This window comes from Pseudochaenichthys georgianus, chromosome 8, assembly GCF_902827115.2.
Source record: "Pseudochaenichthys georgianus chromosome 8, fPseGeo1.2, whole genome shotgun sequence".
NCBI lineage: Eukaryota > Metazoa > Chordata > Actinopteri > Perciformes > Channichthyidae > Pseudochaenichthys > Pseudochaenichthys georgianus.
The window spans coordinates 17,387,433-17,414,185 of NC_047510.2; the positions used below are offsets into that span (position 1 = coordinate 17,387,433).

Here is a 26,753-nt window from a genome sequence, read left to right on the forward strand (position 1 = left end):
AGATCAGAAATAGACACAGGAGTCTTGGAATGAAGTAAACCTGATATCTGAGGGACCATGCTGCAGGTTTTGCAGTCCCACTTGGACTAATAAGGACATTCGGGACATAGATGCTTGTTTGACCACTGGACACTGTCTCCCCACCCGCTCTGTCCACCTCCATCGGCCTGCAGAGAGGCGCAGCAGCCAATCACTGACTTTATTTTTGGTTCGTGATGTTCGTGGCTATATTACAGAATGTGATATAACCGATGCAGCTTCTACTATGTGCAAAGCTCCGTTTGCTAATTTTAATTATGCTAATGTACAATTTGAGATTTTCCCATCCAAGGTGATGGGAGGGGCCCTGTAGTAACATCAAGTATGTACTATTAAAGGATCTCTCTCTAACTCATCTCTTAGATATCATCTCATCAAAATATATTTTCACACAACAAACATAATGGGAGAATATATGTATCCTGTTTGTATTTGAAACACTGCACAAGGCAATATTACACATTTAACTGGTGTAAGATATAAAATAATAATATATTTTTAGATATGCATGCCCACACTGAATGTAATCCATAGGTTTGTATTACATACTCTCAACATGCAATCATGCTTATCCAGGCTTCACTTTCCTAAGGACACATCTTTATGTATTTGTTTTTTCCCTCATTGCTTTTTCAAATGTACTAGTTTTACTTGTTTTGAATTAGATTAACAAACCATCTCAATACTCCCAGTATTAATCTAATTAATGACAATAAAGTATAAAAAATTGAAAATGATTGATACAACAACTACGTAAAATGAATCTGTCAAATCGGTAAAATCATATCCACTTCACTTTTTAAGGTTATATTTTAAGTTACAATTGAAAGTTCAAACTAAATGTAATCGACTAACAATATTATTTATCATCATCATTATCTTTGACATCATTGACATTAACATAGTACTTTTTTGTGATTAACTTACATGATATACCATAGACTAAGACCAAGACTGTCAAACACTATCAGGTAGTACAAAGTAGAAAAATATAGAAAAATATAACGACACAAGAAATTGTGACGTTTACATACATCTACTGTGGGCAGAAGTGGTTCAAAAGTTGAAGCATCTTATTTGACTGATTGATCATTGGTTGTTTTTTTTCCGTCTTTTTTGTAAATGTAATCTTATTGTATATTTAGTTTGATCTACTGTATCTAGGTTCAACCACTTCATGCAATCCCTTTTTTTATGCAAGTCTTTATGTATGATTGTCTTTAAAATATTATCTTCAATGTTACCTGATTCACTCTTTACGTGCACCATGGTGTGGTTTTCTGGCAACTACTTTGTATGTCTGGTCTTAAAGAAAGAAATAGAAAGAAAAATAGGAATACATTTTATTTTTACCATAGTTTAATAGTTTTTTCCTTGAGGATGACTTTTTGCTGCCAGCGTTAAATGAACAACAACATGCCAGCCAATTAAAGGCACTATTTTCCTCTGGCTGCAGTCTGGGTTCTCATCACTATGAACGTGTGTGTTTGGTGATTGGCCTCAGTTATGATCACTTTCCCACCTGTTTGCCCCCCCGGCTCCCCCTCTCTTGTGTGTACCCACCATTTATCCCCCTAAATATACAGGGATTACTTGGCAGGGTAATGGCAGCAGACATTCCCAGAATAGCATAAAAGGGACAGCTGAGTGCGACCAGAATAGCTAAATAAACTTGACAGTCTGCCAATGCGTGGGCCCCAAGAACTAATAGCTTTCCGGTCGTTTTGCCGAAGATTTAATATCCAAATTTCCCTCACAGATAATCTCTTTTTATTTCGTTAAACACTTTTCTAATCTTCTCTAATGGGGAAATATTTCCCCCACCCATTCTCAGCTCATTGGTCATTGTTGCCTTTGTTTCCACTGATGCTCTTTCACGAGTCATGACTCCGTTTTTTGACTGGTTTCCACGCCTGCAGTAATAAGGATCAGACAGGGATTTATTTATCCAGACATCCAGAGCCTGTCATAGCTTTCAGACTCCCCATTGTTTTCCTGTTGACCTTTGACCCCAGGTTCACTTATCACCACCTTGTTGCAGAAATGAAATATGGCACAGTGCATGTTCTGACTGGGATTTAAAAAAAGAGGTGTAGGTTAATACTTTATTAAAGGATTTGTGTACACATTGACATTTAATATGAAACAAGATGCTCTATATTTTTTAATTCCCCTTTTAACGTTTATATTGAAATTAAGGTGGAATGTGTATGGAAGCAGTACATTAAAGGGGTCCCCTAAAACAGTCCCCTAATGCTGTAATTTAAGGGGAAATTAAGGCATTAAGGTTAACAATTTACATATTTATATTAAGATATTTGTGCTTTGATCAAGTGATGATTATTACATTTAAAAGCATGTTGAAGAGTCAGTGCTAGGCCTCTCCATGAAGACACATGTACTTTAAAAAGAACGTCTGGCATTCAACTCATACTATTTAATGAAATTAAATATTGTTAGAAATATTGTTGTCGAGAAATGTTATTGATTATGTTTTTAAAATGTCTCATAACACTAAAAAATAAGAAATGATTAAAAAGAAGAGAAAGGATCATTCTCCTTTTATAAATGAACTGCAAAAGGTTTTGGCCCACTAGTTTCCATATGCTATCATTCACAGATATCATTGAACAAATAATCTCATACTTGTCTTTATAATGTACGAGATTATTTTCAATGATATCTGTGGTAACATATATGATATCTGTGATAACAATGGTCTGACATAACCCTGTGTGTGTACGACGCTCCCGCGAGGAAGTGTTTCCATACATGTGAGTACATTTGTGGGCTTTGCTGCGGTAACGGGACACTTGTCACCACGCTCCTCTGAAGCCATCTATCATTTTTTAGGCAATTAATGTCTGTCTGTCTGTAGGAGGAGGAATGTGGGGAAGCTTAACCTATGGGGAAAGACGACCTCAAGGAACCTCGGTGACATGCCACATGTCAGAGTTGTATGATATATGCTGGTGTTTGGGAACCTCACTTGCCCTGTCTTGTCATTTGACCCTATTTAGGAATGTGCAACATGCATCACAATAAAGTTAATTTAACGTTTTGGGTAAAGTGAGATGACAGCATTCACTTGTGTCGCAGTGGATTTAATGGAAATCACAGTCAGTCGCGTTGTAATGATCCAAGTAAATGGGGAGATAACTCGATTAAAGGCACTTACTAAAATATTCAACTCAGTTTAAAAGCCAGCTGCTTTATATTTTTGTTTCCTGCATACTTCTATAAATAGCTGATTAATATAGGCTACTGTACAGCCTACTTTGTAAGGCAGGTGTTTCCCTCCAACACATTGTGCCTGCAGCGCCCTCTGCTGTTGACCATCCTCTACTGACTGCCATTTACGATAAACTGTATGTGGCCATATGGACACAGGTTTGTGTGTGTGTGTGTGTGTGTGTGTGTGTGTGTGTGTGTGTGTGTGTGTGTGTGTGTGTGTGTGTGTGTGTGTGTGTGTGTGTGTGTGTGTGTGTGTGTGTCAACCTTATGATCATGATGTTATAAGTCAAACCAATTTTATTTGTCATGCAAAGAAACATTTATAACACCATTTGCTAAATATAATAACAAACAAAGATAAAAAGGCATTTTTTATGAAGAACATTATGACACGTAACACGACTCGTGTGTGTGCTATATATGTTTTTGTTTAATGGTCCCATGACATGCTTTTCTGGTTATTACCAGTCCCCTTGTGTGTTATGTAGCTTTGTATGCATGTAAACGGTCTGCAAAGTCACAAACCCTCAAAGTACACCCTGTAGCGAGTAAAACTCTAACACAGAAAAGACCTGTCTATGCTGCCCCAGAACGCCTCGTTGGAGATTTCTCTTTTTCCATTGTTTTCTTCATGGTCACAGTGACGTAACGACCACCAAATGGACCAATTGGTCCAAATGGACCAATCCGTGGAGCTCCTCACACACACACCCTCACTCAGCCTTATCTTTTCTCAGGCTGTGAGTGTGTGTGTGTGTGCTCAGGCTGAGCTCTGCGGTGTCTCGCAGACCCCACACAGCAACTAGGAAACGACACCAGTAATACAGCTCACACTGTCCGCGGGGGGGGGGGCAGGAGCTCCAACAAGGTGTGTAGGACAGAGAGTGAATACACATACTATACACAGAGATGCTGTATGAGAAACCAATGTGAGTTTGGAACATTGTACAATGTAAATCTATTCTAGTAGACCTCAACAATGGAATTATGATCAGTAGAATGTCATGGGACCTTTAAAAATAACTTGCTGATTTGAACTAGGTCTATATGAAAGTCTTGTTCTCTGTTTGACTCATAGATCCTACAGGTTGACATATCAATTTCGTTTTTAAGTGCAATGATACATGTATAATACTCTTTGCTTAATACTAATACTCATCATGTGTACCACATATCAGTATATGAATATGTAGTCAGCAACAGGTGTGTAGGTCCCTTTTAGCAGGAAGTCCATGAGAACAAACAAGGAAAGGGCGTTTGCGTGGAAGACATTTTCACGTGTCAAAGTATGAAAATCTTAAGTGGTAATAATACTCCATCAAGCTCCTGTTCGCTGACTGTTACACTGTTGCGGATTAATCACTTAAATAAAAGAGAGACATTGTGAAATTCATTAATGTCATTCAAGGTGCTGCAGTAAAAGATCCTGCTTTATTTCCAAAAGGTGCAGATGTGCAGACACCAGCAGCTCCTGGTTCTGACCCTCTGGTGCAGATTCCTTAGCCTGTTCTCTGTTGCATCCCATGGTCACCTGAAGGAAGTCTTGACTCAGGAAAATTAACAACTTCTATAAAAACATATCTAAAATACAAAGCTCATCCTTTTAAACACTGGGAACATTTAGCACATGTACAGCTTGTGTCAGGGCTTCGTCTCTTATGTTCCTAAATACAGACGAACCCACAACCTTTCAGGTTCAGTTCCTCTTGACACGCATGGACCACTCCATTTTGCTTCCTCTTACATGGTCTGTAACCCTGAGGTTTTTCTTTCACCCAAGATCGATGAGGTGTCCATCGATGCATTCATCTTCTGCTCGTCGACGCCGCAGCCATTCCTCTCTTGCTTTCTTCACTTCTTGGCCATAATAATCATGAAGTTTGCTGAAGTCCTCCAGTGGATCAAAACCGACCAAAGGCCATTCCCCGTACAAAGGTGCCGGTCCATTAAGCGGTGTAACGTGAGCATTTCTCCTGGGCCACAGCTTAGGGGACTTTTTAGCCACCACTTTGGGTGGTGTTGACTGTGTTTGTAAAACAGGGCAGGCGCTGTAGCTTCTCCCCTCCCGGACCACTGCTGCTCGGCCCTGCACAGGCAGGAAGTGAGTGGGCTGTGTGAGGGCACTGAGAGAGGAACTGTGACGAGATGCACCGGAGCCTTGCTGCTGTTTAGCTTCTGCAGATGGAAACAGGAAATGAGTTTAGTCTCTTCATAAAACAAATGAAGAGATACACATTTATATAAAAGCTTTCACAGAGGAATAGTTTGACATGTTATGTTAATTTAGTTTTAGATAATGAGATTGATAACACTGTCCCTGTTATCCTAATGCAACAGGGGGAAAAGGGCAACTACATGTGTCTTCGAGACCAACTAAATGTGTGTAATACATATATTAAATCATCACTAGGCCTTCAAAAAAGTTGTTTCTGAAGTATTTGCTTGTTGCCTAATTCTTGCTTATAGCTTATACTCCTCAATAGAAGGTAACTATTCTGTTAAACAATTTTTAGAACTTCACAAGATACTGAAAGCATATCATAATGCAGGCAATGAGTAAAGAGTTATTTTGAAAACAGTTTTTAACCATATAGAAATATCTCTTGGTACCAATAAACAGACCACACACCTTCATACTGCCTCCCCAGGTCTCTCACCAGCAGGGAGAGGTAGCAGTGGCTGGCTGAGAGCAAAGCTTTCACCCAGCTCTCCTGAGCCTGACAGTCCCCGGCTGTAAACCTGTATGTTTTCAGTCCGGGCCCTTCAAACACCAGGGAAAAGGCAAACTGTCCTTCAGACTCCGAGCGCCGGACCGCACAGCCCTCCAGCACAATGACCCCCAGCAGGTGTCTGTCAGCGGGGCGATCCTGGTAGAAGAGCAGGTTGGCCTTCAGGACAAACCACCGCCGCTGGTAGGTGGCATTTCTCTCTTTCTACAAAGAAACATGGCAAAGGAAAACTGGATTATTACATTTACCCTTACAAGGAAATCAGAATTTATGATTTAGTTATATCATATTGTCTGTGTTTTTTGTTCATCCAAACCTTTTTGAAAAGGTATCCTTCTTTATCTACCGGAGAGGTGCATGAAAGGTAATGGGTCAGAATCTTCTCATGGAGCTTCATCCCACCACCTGAAGAAGAGAAAGTGATTTAACATTCGGGACGTAAGATATAGAAACTCCCCGGCATGTATACTTTTAATAATAACTCCAGCTACAATAAATTCTCACTTTTTTATTAAGTTAAATTCAGTACATCTTAAATATCCTCAAACTATACTTATAATTAACGGTTGAAAGCAGCTTCCTCCATGTAATAGACAATATAATTACCTAAGGATTACAAAGTATTCTTTGAGGTACATCTGTTTAGTATTTCAAACATAATACATATGCTTATTTATTCTTAGTTATTTTTATTTATTTTACTTAACAAAACTATGAAAGGTGTAATGCACCCACCATGTTGAAAACAAGTGGAACCTGCAGGCCTGTATGAAGAAGAAGAATGGGCCCCATCTACATCTTTATTAACAGTAAAGGAATGAGCAAAACAATTGAAATCATCCAATAACCTGGTTTAAAATAAGAGCTATAGGGGTTTCACTTTCAACTATATTAATATTTATTATGCTTGAGGTTTAAAAGCCTCTGTCAGAGTGACCCCAAGTTAACTATAAAGCAGGACCCTTTACTTTAAATACTAATGTAATAGTCAAATACTACAAACTGCAATAATGTATAAGTTATAATGACAATACCAGCAAATTTAAAGTACCAATAAAACCATGTTCTTCCATAGTTCTCATAGTGACTCACACAGCAGTGACAGAATAGAAAACACTGACTCAGACTTACCTCTGCCAATGTTAAATCCCTCACAGAGTCACTTTACCTTTCCACACAGTCCTTACATAATTAACATTTACAGATTCTCTTCTCAGGGTCCGCAGAGTTTCTAAGCAGAAAGCTAATTGTTCATCAGTTCGTCGCATCCAGAACCAGACAATGTTTGAATATATAGTTTCAGGTTACTACCACTGGTTCTCCCTCGGGTACGAGAGGATGAGTGTTGAAATATAAATAACTCGCCCCACTTCCTGGTAACAAAATCCTGACATATTATATTCTCTCTCCTCTCCGCTTGAGTCTACCCTGAGCTGCCTGGTGGATCAGCCGAACCAAGCAGTCGCTGATAAGAACTGCTGGAAGTGAGATGCTGGATGTTGAAGTGAGATCTGATGTATTTTCATCGGCCCTCACTTCTGCATTCTGTGTCACTTTTCTTGATGTCAGTTGAGTGTTATTTTAAACTATAATGGTGTGTAAAGCAAATGTCATTTGGTGAATACTGACGATTCAGAGGATGTGTCACACTTCTTTTCAGACATTATCCTGTGTCAAATTATCTCAATGTTATGCCCTTATCCTTTGCTCTGCATTTAGCTCTAAAATTCTTATTTAATGTAAGGAAATATGGGCATTACATGACCTTTGGATTGTGCCTCTACATTTCTTTGCTTGTTGTTTCTATTTCTGACACACTCTTATTATTTGTATCCTGAAGGACCCCAAGTGAGTCTAAATTAGTCCAAGGTGAAGAGATTTACAGGGTTTATTATACTGGGGAGTGCGTCACCGTAGCCTTAATCGAGAACTAAAGGTTAAACTTGAACGCCAATAGTTTGAATTTTGACTTTTGACTTTTGAGTGTGGGTTACACATACGTTTTAGTTTAGTTTATTATTATTTTTCGAGCGTGTAAAACCAAAGAAAATACAAATGAAACAAAATATGATACAGACATGATACAGTACTATACAAATGAATGCAATAACAAAACGAAATATTTAATTAATAATTGAATAATCTGTAGTATCATTGTCTGATATCAATAAACAACAAAGCTTTAGCTAATTACCGACTAAAGGGGTCGGAAGAAGTTTACACTTATTTAATCCGACCCCTTCTCCCTTTTTTTTTTTTTTTTACATCTTAATATATGTTAACATACAATATAAATGTATACTTATAATCTTGAATAATTTATATAATCATTCATATAATATATACGGGCAAGTTAGGAGAATGGTCTCTATATATTTATATATATACATATGTACATACACAAATTCATACAAACACAAATTCATAAATTGAATACAAAACAAGAATATAAACAGTTATGGTTTAGCAGTTGCATCCCTGTACCTTGTGAGAATTGGTTTTGCCTTAAACATGATTTGTGCAATTTGGAATTCAACAAGATCTGACAGTTTTAATAATTTTAGCTCTAAAAATAATGGGTTTGTATGATCCCTATAGCCGACATTTTAATAAGTCTTATTGCTCTTTTTTGTAGAATAAATAGGGATTGTGTTGTAGTTTTATAATTACTGCCCCAAACCTCTGCACAGTAACTTAAATAAGGTAACACCAATGAACAGTAAAGAATGTAGAGGGAATTTTGATCAAGAATCTGTTTTGCCTTGTTTAATATTGCAATACTTCTTGAGACTTTGGAATGAATATGTTTTATGTGTGGTTTCCAGCTCAGTTTCTCATCAATTGTGATTCCAAGGAATTTATGTTCTTTAACTCTCTCAATGAAAATCCCATCTATCTTAATGGATGCTAGTGTATTGCTATTTCCAAATATGATTAATGTTGTTTTATTCAAGTTTAATGATAACTTATTACTGTTTAGCCATAACTTTAGTTTGCATATTTCAGCTGTGATCTCTTCCAATAGTAGCTGTACATTGTCCCCAGAACAAAATATATTAGTGTCATCAGCAAACAAAACAAACTTGAGTACTGTCGATACATTGCATATTTCATTAATATACATAATAAATAGTTTCGGCCCCAATACTGACCCCTGGGGGACACCGCATGTAATGTCCAAATATGAAGAACAACACTCTCCCAGCTTCACAAACTGTTGCCTGTTGGTTAAATAACTCTTACCCATTCCAAAACTACACCCCTGATTCCATAACGTTCCAGTTTCTTTATTAATATGTCATGATTAATTGTGTCAAATGCTTTTTTTAGGTCAATGAATATTCCAATGGCATGTTTCTTTTGGTCAATTGAGCTAGTAATTTCTTCAAGTGAGTCTATTAAAGCCATCGATGTTGATCTATTGGCTCTGAATCCGTATTGACTTTCGGTGAGAAGTTTGTGTTTTTCTATGAAATTGTCAGTCTGTTATTGAAAAGCTTTTCAAGAATTTTTGAGAATTGTGGTAGAAGTGAGACAGGTCTATAGTTTGTGAAGTGATGTTTGTTCCCAGCTTTGAACAAAGGTATGACTTTTGCTATTTTCATTTTGTTAGGAAATGCACCAGTTTGGAATGATAAGTTACATATGTGTGTGAATGGTTTTGAAATAACATCTATAACCTTTTTTAATACAGTCATGTCAATGTCATCACAATCGGTAGATTTTTTGTTTTTACATTTCGTTACAATATCAACTACTTCCCTTTCATCCACTGCTGTGAGGAACATTGAGAAAGGATTACGTTTTATTAAGTTTTCCAGCTTTTTTTCTGATGTTTCTCCATCAGGGATTTTGCCTGCTAATTCAGGTCCAACATTTACAAAGAAATCATTGAAACTGTTGGATACAACATCCATATTTTCCTCTTCCTTATCCTTGTCAATGAAGTATGTATGTAAATGAAGTATGTACATCATATCATAATGTCCCATTCTAAGAGATAATACACTTAGTATAGACCAGCAAATTCACATCACCGTCATTCAGAATGTGAACCAACCTCCCCACAGGTGGTGGCGGTAATGCCCCGGTCTGTCATCTACCAACCATCATTAACATTGAGAAATAGAGGAGGAAGAAAACCGTAGAAGAAGAAAAGAAAACGAACGTCGTTTGAATTCATTTCAGCAGGGTTTGTTTTTTTCAGCTAAATATCAGTTTATTTTTCATATGAATTTAATATGCAGGTTGAATTGTACTAGTTTACTTCATGTAAACCTGCCTCTAGCGTGAGGGTGGACTGTGACCTATGCTTTTTCTTGTTGTTTACACGCTGCGTGTCTACTTTGTTGGCTAATGTTTTAGCAACGATGCTAACATGAGCTCTGAGGTTACCGCTCGTATTCACAACGTAAACAGGATCTAAGTCGCACAGCCACCACTGTTACAGCCACTTCTGAATAATAAGAGCCACTGTCTTGTCTTCTGTAGAACCATGCCGAAGAGGAAAGTAACATTTGAGGATGGGGAAGGGGAGATAGAGCTGGAAGAAGACGTCCCAAGCAAAAAGGTACAACCGTCCCGTTCACATCATTGTTTACAAACAAAATATCTGATTACATCCCACTCAAGTAGCGTATTTCACAAGTCAACTTTGTATTCCCATAAAAAGCCTCGTTGTCATCCAAGAAGGGGTTTTAATAGTTTATTTACCTTCAGAAGTAGAATGTTTTCAAACCATAAGGGAATATTCATCTTTTAGTTTTACAGAAGAACCAACACATTTTGAGACACATGGTTTTCATCAATGTAGTGGAGTATACATTTGAATGTTCGCCTCAAATACATATTGGAGAAGAATAAATCATAACAATCCATTGGGAATACTCAGGTTAAGTCCAAGTATCCATTTCAAATGTAAGTCTTTATGAACGGACATGTAGTGTGCCTTAGAGCCAGATCAACAACATCGTTATCAGGGGACTCATTTATAACGCCGTGCGTAGGATTCACGTGGGAAGGTTGCTTACGTAGTAGAAATCCAAAAAATAGGTACAGAAATGTTCCGATTCGCCAAACATTGCATACCGGAAAGTGCGTACAGCACTTCCTACGCCGGTTTCCCTTTATAAATCACAATCGACTCGAAATGCGGTGCAGCTTTTGCGGGCTTCACGTAACGTCCATATTTGCCTATAAATAGTCAAAGAAACGCCCATTCATCTGAATTATGTTTTCGTATTTGGTGGTTTGTGTCCCAGCTGTCGATCAGCTGTGCGCAGCGTCTCCACTGCAGCCTGTGCATCTCAACCCCCCCCCCTCCCCGCAGCAACCCTATATCCACCAGTTAGAGGAAATACAACTAATGTGTTGTGTTATATTAGCTGTATAATTTACCACATATGGTGTTCTTGGTTTCCATACCTACTGTGTTTTATGAGCGGCTTATCAAGTCTTAGCAAATGGCATAAAACATGATTAAACATGGTAGTATATAAAACCATGCTCGTACAACCTATAGAAATGCAAAACCGCATCATTTATGAGAAAACATTTCATAACATTAGCACAACATATTCGAGGTGGTTTTAAATAACATATCCGTATTTATTTATTTCTCCAAGTTGTGTTTTTGTGTGCACTGAGGAGTCTCAAACAGGCGTTTGTTAAATCATTTTAAGATTGGCTTTAATCAACGTTTGAAAATGAATTCTTCATATATGATAAATGAGAGGTAACATTTTATTTATGGTATTATTTCCACATATTTCTCTCTATTCTTCCTTCTGCCAACGGTGTCGCAGTTTCTCGTCTCTCCCGTTTTTGTGCTTAGTGCGTACGCATGGGTTAGAGTTTGCGTGGAGGACCGCATGTTTTCCCGTCAAGTCAGTATTTTATAAATCGCAAACATTGCGTAGAAACTGGCGTACGCCATTTTTTTGAGCGTATATCCCTTTATAAATGAGGCCCCAGGACATTGAAATAAGTTGCTTAAACTAGCAGGAATTCTTTTACTGAAATGTTCAATTACGTTTTAATGTAAATGTTTTACTTTTTCCCTTGGGCTTGAACCAGACTTGTGAGGCTGTTACTGGACCAGGCGCTAGGTTTAAGGGCAAACACTCCCTTGATAGCGATGAAGAGGATGAAGGGGAAGACGCAAAAATCACCAACAAATATGATATTCTGGCCAGTGATGACGTGGAGGGTATGTCTTGTTTAATTGTTGAACTATGATATGACATATGCTTCAAGTATACACATATTGAATAAACAAAAAGGCACATACACTTTTGCTTTTATATTTCCATGTTCTTCTAAAAGAAAGTTTGACTACGTCTGCTACATACTAGGGCTGTGTTGAATGTCATTTTGAAATTGTGTTATTTATTCTGGTGAAATGTTTAGATCAAATTATTCCAAAAACAATTCTATGCAGCCACCACAAAATATCTAATTCTACAAATAGTATAATAATAATAATATAATTAAGTTCAGCTAAATCTCCATATACAACTGGGCAGAATAAAACAATTATTGTATTCCTGCAAAAAACAAAGTGCAGCATTCAAATGTTAATTTAGAATTTTAAAAGACATTTTATGGATTATGCTTCAAATGAGTTGGTTCAGCCTTTCTATATACCAGTGATATGTGTAAATTACTATTTTGTCTAAACATGAAGCGTCAGTAAAGATGTCACCTTAAACCACACTCACCATGTCTTCAGGCCAAGAGGGAGCAACAATCGACTATGACGAGGGAGTTTCTATTACACCTTTCAACCTGGATGAGGAGATGCAGGAAGGATACTTTGACTCTGAAGGAAACTACTTCGTCAAAAAGGAGGAAGAGATAAGAGACAACTGGCTTGACAACATAGACTGGGTATGTTTATTTTAGGGATATTTTCTTCATCTCTGAAAACCTTTCAAGCACTGTGCAATAATATAAGTCGCTTCTTCCAGGTGAGAGTAAAAGAACAACCTTTCAAACAAAAGAAGAAAGGTCTTGGAGCCAAACGGAAACGCAGAGTCGGTGATGAGGATGAGGCTGAGGAAGAGAAACAGAGGGAAGAGAAGCAGGCAGGCCAAGCAAACACTGAGGAAGCAGAGGAGATGGAGGAGGAGGAAATGGAGCCTGCAGAGGACCCGCTGGCGTCCTTCACACAGCACCAGCTCACTGAGGCGGTGGTCGAACTGTTGCATCCTGGGGAGACGGTTGCCAAGGCGCTCCGGCGGCTAGGAGGCCTTGGAGGACGGAAGAGGGGGAAGCTGAGGGAAGACAGTAAACCCACAGAGGAGGCAAAAAGAGACACAGATAAGCTTGACAGACTCACAGCATTAGCTGACAGATTGGTTGGATCTGGGATGTTTGAGATCTATCAGCAAACATATGAAAAACTGGCCTATTTGATGAAAAGCATGAACAGCAAGCGCCCAGCCGTGAAGAAGAGCCCAGGTGGTGATGGAGAGGAAGATGAACTGGACATGTTCGCAGACAAATTTGATGAGAAGAATACAGGAAAATCAGACGAGGAAGAAGACAACACAGGTTTTTCAGTTTTACTGGTATTCATTTCCCTTTTTTAAATAGAACTATATTTCTTGTTTTGTTAAATTCTGTTTTGTCTTTTTCAGTGAGTGACGGGGTGATGTGGGAGTACAAATGGGAAAATACGGATGATTCAGAGGTTTTTGGACCCTTCAACAGTCAGCAGATGCAGGTATCCTCTTAAACCCATTTTTTTTTTATGACAAAGCCGTTCTCAAGTGTTTCGGTTTCGGTTTGGGTCATACCCTGGTTAAGGATTCACGCTTTGGTGTGAGTCCGGTACAGCAAAAAAAAAAACAACTTCATATTAAGGCAGAGATTCAACACAATCCTCTTGTTTGGGACTGAAGTAGCACATTACTGACAACTGTGGTGGAGCTATTTCATTGAAAAAATAAAGAACATTTCTCATATTTCCATTTCACACTTTGCAAACATTGAACATACACTTTTCCCAAAAGGGAACAGATCACATTACCCTATCGAACTGAAAAGTATTTCCTATGATGTAACACTAAGATTTCATTGAGAATTCCAAAAAAAGAGAGAGAATAATAGAAAGGAAAAAGGCACAAATGATAATGTGCGTTAGGAGGAGTGCTTGAATCAGTTCCACACGAACAAACTCTATAACTTGCACCTGTACTGATGCAACCTAATTCAGGCATTTACCTTTATGACTATTTCTTCCTCTCCTCCTCAGAACTAATGTACGTGCAAACTTAATTGTAAATCCCATTATGTTTTGAGATGATTGTGCTCCAGGTTGGTTCTACCTTTAGCCTCAATGATCTCCCGTGGTTGGTTCTAATCTTCTTATTGTCTGTTTTCCAGGGTTGGGTGGATGAAGGCTATTTCAGCACAGGCGTTTACTGCAAGAGGATCGACCAGGAGGGAGCGCAGTACTACAACTCTAAGAGAATAGATTTTGAGCTGTATACATGATTTGTGTGTAACGGCTAATTCATTATAATCACAATCACTCTTAACAGTCATCTTTTGGCCTAAGCCTATCTTCTGTCTATTCAACCAAGGATTTTGCGTTAAATATGTGATTTTAACAGAGGCTTTGTTTTCTGTACATTGTTTTTAAATAAATGACTCATGAACGTGGTGTTGCTATAAACCTTTTTATTCTGTTTTTAACTAAGGACTTGTTAAGGTCAGTAAGAATTGATTTAATTCTGGTCACTCAGTAAAATATAAATGGCTGTTCCACATGACTTTGCACATTTTTTGCACATTGACATTTATGGCTAATTCTAACTGTTAATGTAAAATGTACTACTGTACTAATTTGTAAATGTAAATAATGTGAACATATTTAAAAGAGATGGATCAATGGGTAGCTAGGCCGCTTCCAGGTTCAAGGCTTGCCTTCATTTTTAACCACGTTATGATTAACACAATTAAACATATTTTAAATAATAACTCTTAATAATATGACTAACAATAGTAGTAGAAGAAGGCATCAAACAGGAACATGGCAACATGCGCAGCCACAATCCATGATGCAGATGCAGAGCCGGCCCGACCCATTAAGCGACATAAGCGGCAGCTTAGGGCCCCTAGCAAAAAATAAAATAAATCTCAGTACACCGTCGCCGTGATAAGTATGTTTAATTAATTGTGTTAATATGCCTATATTGCCTACTCTCAAAGTCATGTATTATATTATTAGTCAATAATATAATACATTAACCGTGCTTTACCTGAACCTCATCATGACACTAGAGAGGACGGTAGGATTGTAATTTCCCGTGTTCAGTGAATGCAACAGAGGCAAGACACCAGACACCAGAGCATGTGGCTGTTTGGCCACTGACGTGGCCATAACAACACCTGAATTTAAATGTGCAATCTCTTTTTGTGACAGATTTTTGCAAGAAATTATAATTCTTCTGAATGATATTCCTATTGACAGCTCGTTTCTATGTGAACATTATGAGATGGACAGCCAGAGAGAATAAATGAAAAATAGTTATGAAATACTATATGACAAAACAAGAATACAGTTTAAGTGATTTGTAAAATATCCATAAAGAAAAATCTGTTTACAGTTCTGTTTCATATGGGTGTTGAGAGATGTATCCATAGATCTCTTAATTTTGCTCTCAAAGTGCACCAGATTGATGCTTTTAAGTTCAATATTTAAAAAATAATAATTCAGTGGGGGCATGCCCCCAGACCCCCCTAGAGGAGGGCCCCCAAGCCAAAGCTCGCTTAGGGCCCCCAAAAGGGCCGGCCCTGTGCAGATGCAACCATTAAACGTGGAAACCTGCAAGACCAGAGATGAAGTGGTGGATTCCGAGTTATCACATTCATCAATGGGAAATAAATAAATAAAGTAGAGATGCTCTTGCTCTACCTCACTAAAACACTTATGATAGAACATATGATATATATATTGAACATTTTTAATTGCAACTGTTTTATAGATTTTTTTTCTAATTATATTTAAGTTCATCATCTCCAGTTAATCAATTATTTGTCTAAAAATATTCTAGGTCACCCGAGGACATAATAGAACACTCACTTTTGTAATTGAGCCTTTTATCAGCGCTCTTTCACCATGCCATCCACCTACGACGTTTCAAAGTCTTCTGTCATTGGTCAGAATTCAACCAGGGAAACCTAACTCGTCTTGTGATTGGATGATCTATCTGTCTGAATTTGTAAAAACGGATACGTTTGCGAGAGGGAGTCGCTTGTTGGGCGCCGTCCGGCATGTCTTGTTTACGGTGAGGTCGGAATACTACCCTCAGTCCGGCAAACTGGTCGTTTCTGGTAAGTTTGTTCACTGTGATTCAGCAATAAAACCTGCAAGCAACTGAACTGCTAAACCAATATGTGCCTAGTTACCACATAGAAAACGTTTGAGCATTAGCAGAGATGACAGCTACCGGTGGCTACGGCTATTCCCCGGAACAGACAGTGTTAACTGTATATTACACACTGTGAATATCGGTGTTAGCCAAACCATGCAGTGTTAACCGAGAATTACAATGAAGCTATGCTTAGTTGTAGCGCTTAACGCCAAGGTGGTCGGCCCTAATACACTTTTTTAAAAAACATATCCGTTGTATACAATACAACACATTTCGCTAACCTTTCCATTTGTTTGCTTAGCCTCAACATAAAAGTTTGAATGTGAAACAGTGCCCCTTCCAGCATTTAGACCTAGCCCAGTGTTAATCGAACCAATCGCACCTATTCGATTGAAAAAATGCAATGAAATAAATACATATTTAAATAGCTAGCCGCTTAGCTTTTAAGGTTGTTAGTCCAACGTTAGATGTAGCCAACCTTTTGCCAAAGAAAGGGCAAGTTAACTAATTTATGTGCCAACGACAATGACTCGCATACGCTCAAATCCAAAACATGTGTTTGTGTAGTCTTTTTCTTCTAACCTTTTCACATCATACTTTATTTTTCTGAGACAGTATTTATTTATTTTTGGACTAAACGAGACGGATGAAAAAAATCATCTTGAGCCAGAGAAAAATGAGAAGGCCATTTTCAAATTGTGTCAGTTTTTTACATTTTATCTTGTGATAATATTTTGAAAAATAACCAGATTTGAAATCAATTATGTAAATCTCAAAAAGGAAATGACTAAAATACGTTGTTGCTCATTCCAGAAGAAACAACCATCCCATGGGTCAGAAAAGTAAGTGAATGTTAATGTTTAAGACCTATTTTGAAGTGCTTTAATGCTGATGTGATACCCTGCATGTTTTTTTCTTGTTATTTTCAGAAAAGGACAGACACGAGAGAAAGAGCGAGCAAGGGGATGTTGACTTATCCTTGTGACTTGCTCCCTCAGATAGTTTGTCCAATGGATGACCATGCTATTCCCTCTAACAGTTTCTGTAGTGCACCCCCCCACAGTGAACCTCCTCCACCTCTCCTCCCCCTTTCCTCCATCACTCCCAGGTATAGTTGTCCTAGCACCTTTTTCTTTTGCTGTGTGTCTATTTTCCCCTCCTTGCTTTGTGACACTTTTTTTCACAGTTTTGGATTTACGGATTACATCCTCTGGAAACGTTTGCTATTATTTGTTACATTTTCATTTCCATCAGTTCTTATACTAGGAACGTGTATTTTCCATCTGTTGCACTGCCATGCATCATTCAAACGTTGATGTTTTTCATTATTTGGTGACAGAGTTCTGTTGGCAATTTAATGGATTTGATATTTCCTCATTTTCACTAATGGTGTGTCTCTTTCTTCTTAACAAAGAGTGGTGTGCAGAACGTTCAGCTAGCAGCTACTCTTTTTGATGTGACTCTTTTGACGGTTAAATAGATGAAGCGAAGGCAGGTCATATTGGCCATCACTGCTTTAGTTAACGCTGTCTGTAACTTGATGGCAGACTAAAATAAAACGTGGCTATTGTCTGTGTCTGTGCTTAGCCGAAATCACGCAGTAATTGAAGCATCACTCTGTAACAACGCAAGCAAAGTTTTTTTTTTGTTGTTGTCCGGAGGGACTCAAACAGTCATACATCCTCTCTCTAGCTTATGTTTCTGAAATGTTTCTAATACCTTCACCCTATCAAGTCAGTAATTTAACTCAACAACTTCATATTTATTATTAAGTACCTTAAAAAATGGTAGTGTGTGTGAAGAATAAGGTGTTAGGAGACTAAATCAAAACTAATTATGAAAGATCAAGGTTGATTAACTGAATATCAGTAGATTCCTAATACTAAAGGACTCGGATTGGGACATCCCTATCATAACAACTGAACCGCTCCTCATCTTTAAGACCTAAAGTACTGTTTTTCTCACTGTACTTAAAACAAACAATACTTCATATTGACTTGATTTTCTGAAAATGTTTTTCAATATTCACAGCTGTGTGGATAATGGAATATCTGGACACGGGCGGAGTGGCCGAATTCAAGAGATCAAAGCACAAACCCCTGAAAAGCAGAGCCACACAGACAGCGGAGCAGCTCAGGAATCTTCCAGACTGGATCCGTCGCCCACACAGAGACAAAGGGAGAGTGCAAACATGGTAGGAGTTTAAAAATAAATAATCTTGGTTCCGATAATTAATGTTACGACAATCAAATGAGTAACTGTTTATGCATATCTCTGGTTTGTAGGTGTCACAGTCCGAGCAGTCAAGTGTTGATGGCACACATGCACTGGAGAAACAAAAGGAGGTCAGTGGCATCTCTCCTTGCTCTAGAGGTTTCCACACTCGACCCTCTCTGTGTCTCTGTTGGTCTTCATGCCCTACTTGGTGGTGTTTTTTATGTAATGTAGCTTTCTGTGTCTAATCTGTGCAGCAGCTTGCTGTACGGCTGTGTATGTCAACATTGGAGACCTGTACAGTGAGCAGGGTGTGAGGGTTAGTTGAGGGATTGTAATCCTCCGTCATGGTCTACGGCATCTGATAAGAAATCCACTGTCTTAATGTGACCCACTAATGCGTAAGGGGGACTAACAATGCGTTGTATTTGTCTTCTTGTTTTGTAAAAAGGTAGAAGTGAATGAATAAACACTAAAAACCAATATATATATATATATATATATATATAAATAACTTGATGTCCTCCATTCTTTTAACAAAATTTGATCAAATTAAGCTTTTTTGCTAATCTTAAATTAGGGCACTGAAATTTGTGTTTTATTGTTTAGTTGATTTAATGAGAAAGGACTCTAAACTTTATGCTTTTTTTCTTTGCTTTTTTTCAAGGATGGATTTGATGTCAGTTTAACAGCCGAGCCCCAAAATCAGTAAGTCTGAGATGTTTACTTTGAAGTTTTGACTTAACTAGAAAAACTGCTTTCCAACATGTTCCTTTTATGCATGTGCTCATTTAAATTGTATTGGTTAAAAATATATATTGTCAACACTTGTGAGCAATAAGAAACAGTATTTAAATAACATGAATCTCTTTGAGTAACCATGGTCAGAATATATAATGCAGGCATACTTTGAGTAGTTTTCCATATGACCTACAACATCAGGCCAGATAAAAACAGGCATAGATTTTTGAATGTTTCAATAAATAAAGAACTCAGACCTTGTATTGACACTAAACATATATCAAAGTGTTCATGAAACAACTATATGTAGGTGTTGTTATTTGACATAACAGTAATGTTTCTTATCAGTGGAATGTGTTTTGAGAGCCTAATTTTCCTCTCCGTTTTTGTAGTAGGCAAAAGACCTGGCAAAGCCCACGAAAGGAACCAAACGTCTCTGCTGCGGACATTGAAGTGGAGCAGTTTGTTGAGGAAACCACACATAATCCTGACACCACTAAATCTGACATGGATGCATGCATGGAGGGATTGGCTGTTGCTCCGAAGGGATGGGTGATTGGCCCCTTATTTCAGTCGCTCAAGTCAAAGATGGCCAGTTTCACAGAGATAGTGATGAGTCCTGTTAAACTCTTCAAAGCTAATATTCCTCCACCATGCACGGACCATCCAGACAAACTCGATGAGGGTGAGCTACAGGCCGATCCATCATCTGATGTTGAACACTCGGAGCAGAGCGGTACGCTTCATCCAGAAGCACAAAGCCAGAATAGGAATCCGGATGCTGAAGATGATCAGCAGAGGCTCGGTAAAGTAGAAGGTTCACAAAACACAGAAACTGCTGCTCTTAAATATTCAAAGAAATTACTGTTTGATGTGGAGTTGCCAACACACGGCTCTGAACAGGCAGATGAAAGTGCAATAACCCAAAAGGAAATAAGCTCTCCTGAGCCTTTGCAACACTGTCCCTTACCCTGCATTGTTTCTGAGGAAGTTGTCAACGGAAGTGCCTCACATGATTCCAATGTCAAGTTTTCTGGTGTTATGGAGGACCAGAGAGGCAATGCGACTGTCCAGCTGAAACTACTGCCTAGGAAATGTACAGTTAATAGAATTTGTAAAGAAAGAGTAAAGAAAGTTGCTTCCAAGTCTTCAAAATCCAAAGTCAAGATGGAAGAGTCTGAGGTTAGTTATGAGCAGGTTTCTTTCATGAATTCTGTCAAATCAAACAAAACTGATTCCGTCTGTTCTACTCAGCCTGACACCGACTGTCCTCAGCTTGGTCATGTGGATGAAGGCAGAAGATTAGAAGTTATGGTTAGCCAAACACATCATAATAACTTAAATGACTCAAATGGATGGACACTAAGGCCTTATGTGAATATTCAACAGCTGGAGTGTGGACTAAGCCCTGACACGTACTCAGTTTCAACTCTTGTCCGAGCAAAGAGGGGTGTGGAACTGGACTGCGATCCTCAAGAAGCTGTGAAGAAGAAGAGATTGACTGCAGATAAATCTAAAAAGGAAACAAAAAGACAAGAGCTTTTAAATGTCGCCTCAGAAGGTGGCCTTTTGAAACCATATATAAATGAAGTTGTGATGGCAAATCCCATTGAAGAACCACTGAAGCCTGCTAGGAAAAGACAAGCTGCTTCAAAAAGAGAAAATAAGAAAGGAAAAGTAGGACAAGAATTACAGCCAGAGTTAAACACACAGACTGAAAGTCCCTCTGATGCGATGTTGGTTTGCTCTCTGGATGAAATCACTGGTGTGTCAGAAAAAAAACAAAAGGACAGCAGTTGCACGGTGAAGCCAACGGGTGGCTCCTGCAAAAAACTAAAGACCAGGTCGAACAGTAAGGAACTAGAAACCACCTCTGCAAAAGAAATTGAGCAGGAACCATTATCTGTGGTCTTTGTCAGTCCTTCTATAAAGCCCCTCCAAAGCACAAGCAAGCGCAGGAATATCAACGACAAACCACTAAAACGGAAATCGCCAACCCAATCAGGTTCAGGCTTGGAAAAGGAACTGAAGCAGCCGCCCAAACGATCCAAAAAGGCTTTAAAGGTTGCTGATAAATCATCCATGTCAGCTGGGAATCAAGAGACAAAGCAGTGTGTCAATAACCTTCATTTGGTTGCCAAAGAAAACCAGCCTAAACAAGGCAAATGTAAAATCTCAATGGACCCTGTATATTTTGAAATGACTCCTTTTGAAAGTATTCAACAACCTGTTTCTTCATCCTCTCAACCTAATGGAGACAGTAATGTACAATTGGATATTGAAGTTAACCATGTTGTTGAAGGGAAAGGCAGGAGTGCTGCTCCTGTGTCAGAAGAGGTAGAGGCCAGTAACCAAAGCCGAGTGACTGTGTCTGGGCTAAGGTCTAGTACAAAAAGGGTTAACATTAAGCCAAGGAGAGCAGAAAACCAAAAGAGAAAATGCAGAGTTTTGCAAAGTAGGACTCTTGAAGGTGAGCAGGGGACAAACTGCATCACCCTGGACGATGCAGACCTGGCTGCAGCGAGTTCCCGCTCCTCGGGGAACGGCACCTCAACACGCCTGTTTCGCAGCTACTCTTGTCCAGAGATCCTGTCCCTTCAACCTGACGACACGCTCTGGACTTCTACTCTGCACTCCCCGCAGCTCAGCAGGATCCACTCCCTGCCCCTAGCCCCCCACACTCCTTCTGTCCTTGATTCCCAGAAAGCCCTGCGGCGGGCTCGTCGACACACGGTCTGCAGCGTGGAGGTGGAGAGGGAGATCGCCCCCCTCTGCCTGCGTAAGGAGGTGTACCCGTCTAGAAGATCTCTCCTGTCTCTCCTGTCTCCCAGTTTTGCACTTTCTCCCAGCTCCTCCCTCTCAGCTCTTGCTTCCTGTTTCCTCTCAAGCCCCTTGGCTTTCCTTTCCAAGAAAGTTGACAGTAGAGGAGCTGCAGTCAGCCCCAGCACGTCTGTTTCCTCCCCCACCTCCTCTTCTCCTTTATACCCATTCATATCCATCCAAAGAATCGACGACTTGAGAGCTCCGTTGGACTTTAGCAGCAGGTAATACGTTTTTTCACTTGATGATGCCAATGATACTCAAATGTTTTGATATTAATTGCTGCACAATGAGTACTTTTACTTTTGATACTTCAAGTACACCTTGCTGATTAAAAAATATAAATACTTTTACCGAAGTAAGGTTTTGAATGGAGGGCTCTGACTTTTAGTGGAGCATCTTCACAGTGTGGTATTAGTACTTTATATCAATGGTTCTGAAGAGTGTTTTCACTGTTGGCTGGTATTTACCATCATCTTTTTCGCAGTGGGAAATGTGACATTGAGAGAAGACGACAGAGTAAGGAGGAGGACGACGGCGAGGACACGAGCTCATCCAGTCAGGAGTTTGAAGATATAGGGTTGAGAGAAGAAAAGGCCTTTTCAGATTCTGAAATCAAGGTATACATTATTTAACATGCGTGTAGTGACATCTTTAACTAAAAGTATAGAAACCGATTTAGATTCAGTTAACTAATCCCCTTGTTCATGTTCGCAGGTGGTGCAAAAACGTGAGGAGCGAGGGAAGGTGTCGTCTATTAGAATTCGGAAAACTTTACCCAAACCTCAGAACAACCTGACCCCAATGGGCCTGCCCAAAGCCATCAGGTAAATACTCAAACACATGGAAGTTCACTCTAGACTAGGGCTGCTCAATTAATCGTATTTGAATCGCAATTACGATTATGGCTTGCAACGATTACAAAAACAACATAATCGAAATAAAACGATTATTTTATTTTTATTAATTTCTTTTGTTTTTCAGTTGAATTATACTTAAAGTTCAGGGTAATCAACTGTTAAACACATACAGTTCACATTTTTTATCCAATAAATTGATGTTTTCAAAGTAAATGGATAATCGTTTTTAATAATCGTGATATCAATTATTGACCCAAATAATCGAGATTATGATTTTTGCCATAATCGAGCAGCCCTACTCTAGACCTTGGGAACAGTATGTGGTACAAATGACCCTAAACCCCACACAATGTTTACATACTCACTGATTTTGGTATTTAAAAGGCATCTCACTGCCTTCATCAGCAAATGGAGCTGACTCGGCTGTCATTGGTGCTATTTCATCGGGGTTTTGTACAACCAGCTTTAAAAAGTCAATCGAAAGTCACTCTGCCTTTACATTGGGTGAGCGTTGGAAAGTAGGTCAAATACTATGAGGTCACTCTGCTATGCCATTGAATGTTAATTTATGTCAATACATGTCTGTTGTTTATTGAACACTTTGATCAATATTCAGACTGATTGCTATGTTTGTTGTTCTTCTTTGTCACATCACAGGCTGAAAAAGAAGGAGTTTAGTTTGGAAGAAATTTACACCAATAAGAATTTCAGCAAACCTCCTGACGGGTAAGATCAGTGACAGCACCGACTGTAATCGCACGTTAAATGATTCACACACACACACACACACTATGTAATTTAAACTTTTTTTTTAGTCTTCAAGATGCAAATGTATGAAGGGCTTAGTTGAAGCATTGCTGTGAACACTTGTATATATGTATTATTATTAGAAAATGTCTTCATATTTAAACTTCTACTGCTCAGCGCCACTCAAAACATATTTAAAGAGTTTGTTTCATATCAAATATAAGAAGACCTTTGGTTATTATGATTGCCCCTGCATATCAGGCAGGCCTCCACACTTCCTGCTTTTTAAAGCGCTTCTTAAAACCCACCTCTTCTCCTTAGCGTATTGACATCTTTTAGATTATTGCTTTTAAATTGTCTATTGTTTTTACTTGTACTTGTTTTATGGTGTGTGAGCTGTGCTGTTGTTTTTGTATGTTTTGTTTATTTGACTGTACAGCACTTTGGTCTGGAGTTTTTAAAGTGCTTTATAAATAAAGCTGTATTGTTTAGATTTATCAACAGATTATGTAAAAATTTAAGAATTTAAAGTATAGTTCAAATCAGGAATGATCTTTACCTTTTTTAAAGATAACTCCGCATTTTCCAAACCTTCAAAAGCAGCTGTCAGCAGGACCTTGTCCACATTGAATTATAGGAATGGTTTAAGTGTACTTTATTTTGTCACCTTTCCCTGTGAACACACCCAAAACCTGTTAGTATGCAGAGTGGATGTGTACACGGCTCGTAAGGCAAGGTTTGACCACAGGGTGGCACCAGAGGAATCATTCTTCACTCAAATCAGTTCCCAGTTATGTGAAACGCAATAACTACTCCTTAACAACTTGTTACATTCCCTTAACTTCCTCAACTCACTTATTCAAAGTCAGCTTTATTGTCAACATTTCTACATGCGTTATACATACATTTAATAAGACTTTCTAACTTTGTTTTCAGCCGGCTGGAGACCATTCTCGAAGTGCCTCTCAATCGCAAAAATGGCTCAGAGTCCTGGTTCGGCCAGAGGCGAGTCAAACGTTTTATGGAATTCTTGGATGCCGGCGAGGTCCGAAGACCGAAGAAGCCCCTTGTTGGTGTCGGAAAGTCAGGAAATTCATCTTCCAGGAAGAGGCGAGGGGCCTTTGCTAGAGACGAGCCGCCCCTCAGCGTGCAGGACTCAGACTCCCTCCTCTGTGCCAAGCTCCATCAGCTGAACCTGTGGTTGATCCACGATCAGAACGACAGTTGACAGCTGCCTCTGAAAAGGCTAAATCACTGCGAGAGATCATTCTGTTAATACGAATATTCCGAATGCATTTCCAACATGAAGATTCACATATGAATTGTTCTGCTCTTTTGTTGCCAGCACATATGATTGTTGTTGTGAAGTAATTGTTTAAAGAATAATGTTCTGTAATATATATGTAGCCCTGCGTGAAGAACAATACATCATAGCACCAGAAATGTGTTGCCTCATAGAAGTTGGTTATAAACATGGTGGTAATCGCATTGTACATCATTAATGTACTTAAACCTTGGCCGTCCATTTTCCCTCGACAGCTTTCCATCTGTGACGAGTGAAACTGTCCATAAACAAATGTTGCCAGCCTTAAATTAAACACTGATATGATGTAATACAGTTTTCAGTATAACTTACTTTTTCTTTCAGACCCAAAGTTGCAAATCTGTACAACCTCCCTGGGTAAGTCATGACGCCGTTTTGTTACACTATCCGTTTTCTTTTCTAAAAATACAAATGCAATATGCATCTGATTTATTTTGCATTGTTGTGTTTGAGAGAAAAGCATTGTAACAACATATTGGTACTCCTTACCTGACTTTCAGCATTATTGCAAGTGTAGCCATAAAGGCAGCTATTCTTTATTGATGCTGAATGTAACTTTAAAACATGCCAGCAAGAGATTTGTATTGGCTGTAGCCAATCTCACAACCAGTGTGTAGTCATGTCTGTCTGCAGGCGACATGTGTTAATCATTCTACTTTGTAATGTTCTTGGCAATATTTATCAATTGTGTTTGTACATTAATGGCAGAACAGGGTTTTTCTTGTATAAAAATATAGCTTCCTTTTTAGAAAGCACTTTTAATCAACAGTGGAGGTGTTGAAATTCCACTGCTGGCTTTATTACGTCCTGTTCTCTCTGTATTGATTAATGGTGTCAAAATGTGTATTGGAAAAGTAACTTTATCTTTAAGTATTTTCTTGTGGCTGCCTTAACTGAAAGACGTTCTCTTTTCATATAGGTGTTTTGTAGGTGTATTTGTTATCGTCATTTAAATGAGGAAATTTCAAGCAACTCTTAGCACAAAGGTTTTTATTACGAAATATTTCTTTTTATATACATGTATAAAAGTACAACATAGATAAATTTGACATTAATAAAAGTATTACGGTAACAAGAAGATAATGCTGGCAACAAGCGCAGGGTCTTGTTCTGATGTAGCGCTGCCATTTTATTTTCTGCAAGGACCCCATCCTTGATGAACGAGTACCTGTTCTCCACCTTTGAGATTCACAGATTTAAGTAATGTATTAACTTCTGGAGTATCTGCAAGTATATACGGTATCTAAGAATGATGTTATTGTAATGGCATTTAAGGTGCAAATATATAAGGATTGGGTCATTACTGGGGAATGACATTTTCTAATCTTTAATGTGCCATGTCTCAAAGTGAATTTTATATGGTCTTTTAGATTTAGAATTTTCCAAATGTTCTCATTGTTAAATAAATATTACAGTATGTAAAAGTTGTAAAGCTTTTGGTACTGTTTTTAACTGTTGTGTAAAAAATATTATTAAAAAATAAAGTGTAAACTGGGACACTTCGTGGGCACAAGAAACACTAAAGCTGCCTTTTTGTGTAACCAGTTTCCTCATATCTTCATGGATGATGTTTGTACTGTCCACTGTCTGTCAACATCAACATCCAAAGTCACTCTTATGGTTGTCTTCTTTAGAGGTTTGTCATTCTTCCAGCGTGATGATG

At 38.6% G+C, this 26,753-nt stretch overlaps 3 protein-coding genes across 4 annotated transcripts; 2 read left to right on the top strand and 1 right to left on the bottom strand.

Moving 5' to 3' along the window:
* Positions 1–3,586: 3,586 nt before the first annotated feature.
* Positions 3,587–7,485, bottom strand: pheta2 (PH domain containing endocytic trafficking adaptor 2). Of its 2 annotated transcripts, XM_034089529.2 has the most exons (5): positions 7,134–7,485; positions 6,738–6,766; positions 6,319–6,407; positions 5,903–6,206; positions 3,587–5,448 (listed from the first exon to the last, which is right to left on the bottom strand). In XM_034089529.2, the coding sequence occupies exons 3-5, from the start codon at positions 6,397–6,399 to the stop codon at positions 5,045–5,047; spliced, it is 789 nt and encodes a 262-aa protein (XP_033945420.1). In that variant the 5' UTR covers positions 6,400–6,407; positions 6,738–6,766; positions 7,134–7,485; the 3' UTR covers positions 3,587–5,044. The 2 variants fall into 2 exon arrangements, with proteins under 2 accessions (XP_033945420.1, XP_033945419.1); XM_034089528.2 differs by lacking the exon at positions 6,738–6,766.
* Positions 7,486–10,086: 2,601 nt separating this feature from the next.
* cd2bp2 (CD2 (cytoplasmic tail) binding protein 2) lies at positions 10,087–14,670 on the top strand. Its single transcript, XM_034089225.1, has 7 exons — positions 10,087–10,194; positions 10,494–10,572; positions 12,078–12,210; positions 12,733–12,890; positions 12,971–13,556; positions 13,643–13,728; positions 14,391–14,670. The coding sequence occupies exons 2-7, from the start codon at positions 10,498–10,500 to the stop codon at positions 14,499–14,501; spliced, it is 1,149 nt and encodes a 382-aa protein (XP_033945116.1). The 5' UTR covers positions 10,087–10,194; positions 10,494–10,497; the 3' UTR covers positions 14,502–14,670.
* A 1,581-nt stretch (positions 14,671–16,251) lies between these two features.
* prr14 (proline rich 14) lies at positions 16,252–26,542 on the top strand. Its single transcript, XM_034089115.2, has 11 exons — positions 16,252–16,343; positions 17,198–17,226; positions 17,314–17,492; positions 18,416–18,578; positions 18,670–18,729; positions 19,266–19,306; positions 19,732–22,383; positions 22,647–22,779; positions 22,877–22,986; positions 23,677–23,745; positions 24,703–26,542. Exons 3-11 carry the CDS (start codon positions 17,350–17,352, stop codon positions 24,992–24,994), a joined length of 3,663 nt encoding a protein of 1,220 aa, XP_033945006.1. The 5' UTR covers positions 16,252–16,343; positions 17,198–17,226; positions 17,314–17,349; the 3' UTR covers positions 24,995–26,542.
* Positions 26,543–26,753: the final 211 nt, after the last annotated feature.